This window comes from Pithys albifrons, chromosome Z (assembly GCF_047495875.1).
Source record: "Pithys albifrons albifrons isolate INPA30051 chromosome Z, PitAlb_v1, whole genome shotgun sequence".
Lineage (NCBI taxonomy): Eukaryota > Metazoa > Chordata > Aves > Passeriformes > Thamnophilidae > Pithys > Pithys albifrons.
The window spans coordinates 29,734,910-29,736,740 of record NC_092497.1 but is presented as its reverse complement, the minus strand read 5'-3'; the positions used below and the strand labels follow the sequence as shown (position 1 = coordinate 29,736,740).

Here is a 1,831-nt window from a genome sequence, read left to right as displayed (position 1 = left end):
GCATGTCCCAAACAGAGGCTTCTTTATCTGTTGCTCTCCATTCTGGGATACAGCTGGTGGGTGTGGCTGTTGGTGATGGAGGCTGCAGGTACCAGGTTGCCGGCGCAGTGGCAGTCTCTACCGGCGCGGGGGGTTCCAGTGCCGGTGCTGGCAGCTGCGGGCAGCGCACGGCTATCGGGGAGAGGGTCCCCGCTGGTGCTTCAGCGCTTCTGTCCTGCGCGACCGGCGCTGTGGGAACTCGCTCTCGGGACCCTTGCGCTATGGAGGGCACACAGTGAAGGGAACTTTCAGGGGGAGCTCCGGTGGCTCCGCTCCACTGGGGAGGAGTCTCTCCCCTCTCCATGACGCAGTCGATCCACGCTGACGGTGGTGGGGGTGGCGCGGAAACTGATCCGCCACTGGAGCGGGCGAATTCGGAGCCGACCCCGGCCCCTGCGGGCTGCGGCGGATCCACGCCTGGCGCATGCGCTGTGATTGGCAGGCAGTAGGGAGGGGGGTTGGGCGGTCCTGGCGCCTCGTGGTAAGGGCGCGCCGTTCCTTTGTTTGATTTCGCGGGCTTTGAGATCACGTGGTCTCTTTGTTTTCCTGGCCACGCGGTTATGGCGGGCGGCTGTAGCCCTGCTGGAATGTCTGCCTCAACAGTCTCCTGCCGCAATGGAGCGACTCCGGCGTACCTGCAGGGCGGCGGGGAGCGCGGCGGCGGGGTGACTTCAGCCCCGAGGTACCCGCAGGGCATTGGCGGCGGCGGTGGCAGAGCCGGTGCCGAAGGTGGATGGACAGGGAAAGAGAAACTCCAAGGGGTTTGTCTCCCCCTCCACATGTCTCTCTCAGCTGAGGGCATTCCCCATCGCGCCTTCTCGGAGATAGGATTTAAATAAAACTCACTCACGGTTTGGTTTTCTGTGGCGTGTCTTGTGGGGTTCCAAGGTTGCTGCTGAGGTCCGGCCGCTTCTACAGCAGCAGCCGGTGGTCTCATTCGCTGTGAGTTGTAAGGCGGTGCAAAGACGACTTCTTGGCTTTTTGTGGTGACGAACGGTATGGAAAAGCTTTGATTCCATGGTTGCTGTGGTCTTGTCGGGTTTTCCGGAGCGGGAGCGGGCGGTGCCGCGTGTGGGTACCGCGGCAGCGTTTCTGCGGGCGGCACGGGCGGCAGCGGTGTGGCAGAGGGGTACCACGGCGGCATTTCCACGGGTGATGGTGCCCACGGCGGTGCAGAAGGGTGTTCAGGGGAAAAACTGCTATGTAGAAACTGGCTTTTTTCCTTTCTCTCCAGTATATCGAGGTTTTTATGGGCTCGTTCTACCTCTAACAGCATTTTCCTTATAGCTGCATATGACGAAATGTGCAGCAGAAATTCTTCAGGTGCAGTTTGCACTAAATTCCACAAATGTGCCCCAATTTTATCACACACTTCTATGGAAAGCGTGGAATTGGCATCTGTTAGGTGCTCTCGAGTGAAACACCAATCCAAAAATTCCTGTAAGGCTTGTCTTTCAATGTTTGTTTTTGTAACACGAGCTAGTTTTTCAAATTTATCAAGCAATAAGTTCGTTTTAGACGAGTTGGAATTTCCCATGTTTCTTTAACTCACCGGTTCGAAGGTCGTGGTTCCTTCAGTCCACGTTCTTCCAGCAGCTCTCAGGGCCACTACACAAAACTCCCAAGTTTACAGGAGACAGAAGCTCTCAGGGGCTTCTCCACAAAGCACCCAAAAAAACTGGGGCATAGCAGCTCTCAGGGGCCACTTCTTAAGGCTCTAGGCAGGCCTGCAGGTGGGTTTCATGTTCTGAGACACATTGGGGTCCACCATTTGTCGCAAGCCTGCTCTAGC

At 57.4% G+C, this 1,831-nt stretch overlaps 1 protein-coding gene across 1 annotated transcript; it reads right to left on the bottom strand.

Moving 5' to 3' along the window:
* Nucleotides 1-287: 287 nt before the first annotated feature.
* On the bottom strand, nt 288-1,183 carry LOC139685018 (uncharacterized). Its single transcript, XM_071581539.1, has 2 exons — nt 675-1,183; nt 288-468 (listed from the first exon to the last, which is right to left on the bottom strand). The coding sequence occupies exons 1-2, from the start codon at nt 1,181-1,183 to the stop codon at nt 288-290; spliced, it is 690 nt and encodes a 229-aa protein (XP_071437640.1).
* Between the last annotated feature and the right edge of the window lie 648 nt (nt 1,184-1,831).

What these genes read in the sequence shown, in the direction of transcription:
- LOC139685018 (XM_071581539.1), bottom strand. Translation starts at nt 1,183, where the DNA reads ATGCCGCCGTGGTACCCCTCTGCCACACCGCTGCCGCCCGTGCCGCCC. An exon ending in CGCTCCCCGCCGCCCTGCAG is followed by an intron (nt 469 to 674) that starts GTACGCCGGAGT and finishes TGCCAATCACAG; the next exon opens with CGCATGCGCCAGGCGTGGAT.